Source organism: Aplysia californica, unplaced genomic scaffold (genome assembly GCF_000002075.1).
Source record: "Aplysia californica isolate F4 #8 unplaced genomic scaffold, AplCal3.0 scaffold00060, whole genome shotgun sequence".
NCBI lineage: Eukaryota > Metazoa > Mollusca > Gastropoda > Aplysiida > Aplysiidae > Aplysia > Aplysia californica.
Genome location: NW_004797330.1, coordinates 1,891,117 through 1,893,058, shown reverse-complemented (window position 1 = coordinate 1,893,058; position 1,942 = coordinate 1,891,117). Strand labels below are relative to the sequence as shown.

Genomic DNA, 1,942 nt, shown 5'->3' with positions numbered 1-1,942 from the left:
AGAGAGAGAGAGAGAGAGAGAGAGAGAGAGAGAGAGAGAGAGAGAGAGAGACAGACAGACACAGAGAGAGAGAGGGGAAGGAAAAGAAGGAAAGAGGGAAGGAAAATGTGTGAGGATGTGTTTTTTCTTGAGTGTATGTCAAGTATGTGAGAGTATGTGTTTGTACGAATGAGTGTGTGTGTGTGTGTGTGTGTGTGTGTGAGTGCGTGTCTGCGTGTTAATGTGCTCCAAATATTTCTCAGTCTTGTTCATGGCCAGAAGGAATTTGTCATGGTGAGATCTCCACAATTTGTCACGTTTTAGTGTTAGTAGAGGTTTTACGGCATTCGCAACTGCATAAGGTCATATGAGCGCCAGAAGATTAGAGGTGTTACAAGAGAGTAACACACATAAAAAAGAAGAAGGGGAGTTAAGGACGATAGATGTTTGATAGGAAAGAAGAAGCAAACCACACCAGAGCACCCGCCAACCACCCACCGATTTGTCAGGGTCACTGTTACCTGTTGATGAGAGGGAAGAGGGAGACAGCCAAGTAGATGAACGGGTACACCCTCAGTGGCTTGATGTCCTCTTTCATCAGTTGCTGAAACACAGAGACACGACAATGACCTTTAAACCATAGCTTTACAAACACAGAAACACGACAATCATTATAATCAAGCAGCTTTTAGTTTAGTTTTAGTAGAGGTTTTACGGCGCTCGCAACTGCATAAGGCCATATGAGCGCCAGAAGAAGATTAGAGGTGTTACAAGAGAGTAAAACAAAATAGAAGGAGGGGAGATAAGGACGATAGATGTTTGAAGGGAAAGAAGCAGCAAACCACACCAGAGCACCCGCCAACCACCCACAGTAAGAGTTTTACTGCACTTGCAACACAATAAGGTCATATAAGTGCTGAAGATTAGAGGTGTTACAAGAGAGTAACAAACAGAAAAAAGAAGGAGGAGAGATAAAGGCGATAGATGTAAGTCTAAGAAAAAACTCAGAGACAAACAAAACTCACGTGTTGCCTCTCCGTGTCAGGGTCGTATGTGCCTTCCCAACTGGAAGCCTGAAAACGTAATAATAATAATAATAATAATAATAAATAGCATTTGTATAGCGCATGTCCCCACTCGAAAGAAAGCTCTTTGCGCTTCACACTATATTATTACCCCAGCAGACCATAGAACACTCAGAAACATTCTCAGTTTCCCGGGAAGCATACAGTGCAAGCAGCTGGCTAAGCGCTCAAACACTAACAAACTGACAAGATCTTTCACTGTCAGGGCACCATCCAACCACCCACATAAATGGTCGCTTTTAAGAACAAGGGGGCTATCCTGAAATATGCTGTTTCGAGAAAATCGAAGGTAAAGTTTTTGGACCCTTGTTCAGTTTCTCTAAAAGACAGGGAGAGTTTTCTCTAAAACCAAACAAATATACACACCAATGAAACCAAACTTCTCCTATAAGTAGGGCAAAGTCCACTTTTGGTGTAGGTTAAGATTTCTGGAACCCCATCGATATCTAAGTTAGCCCGCTTGTCCTTAAAAGCGACCCAATATGGTAAAATATGGCACTATAGGATAACAAAAAGCAAAATGAGACAGCAGACTCTATTCATAAAATACATTTGAACCAACTCTAAAGTTTAACCCCCCCAAAAAAAAAAATGGGTTCTGAAAAAGAATGAACACATGCAACAACTTTTACTACTGAAATACAAACAAAAAATGTTTTTAAAAAAATATTTAAAAATTGAAATCTTTAAAACTTTCGAAAGAACAACAAACAAAAACAACAAACAGAAAGGTAGGTTCCAGCAAAATTCATGTAAACGAATCGCTCGTTCGCTTCTTCAATTGCAAATCATCATCATCATCCAGTGCCAGATCTGCGACAGACATCGGCGATCATGATTCTCCATTCATTCCTTTGCTCGGATGCTCTAAAAAAAGC

General features: G+C 40.7%; 1 protein-coding gene across 1 annotated transcript in view; it reads right to left on the bottom strand.

Moving 5' to 3' along the window:
* Positions 1–1,942, bottom strand: part of LOC101857173 (cyclic AMP receptor-like protein A) — a gene marked incomplete in the record, with an annotated part of 43,199 nt that overhangs the window by 28,048 nt on the left and 13,209 nt on the right. Inside the window, 2 exon segments of the mRNA XM_035968454.1 lie at positions 501–583; positions 1,005–1,052. Coding sequence (XP_035824347.1) covers positions 501–583; positions 1,005–1,052 — 131 coding nt within the window.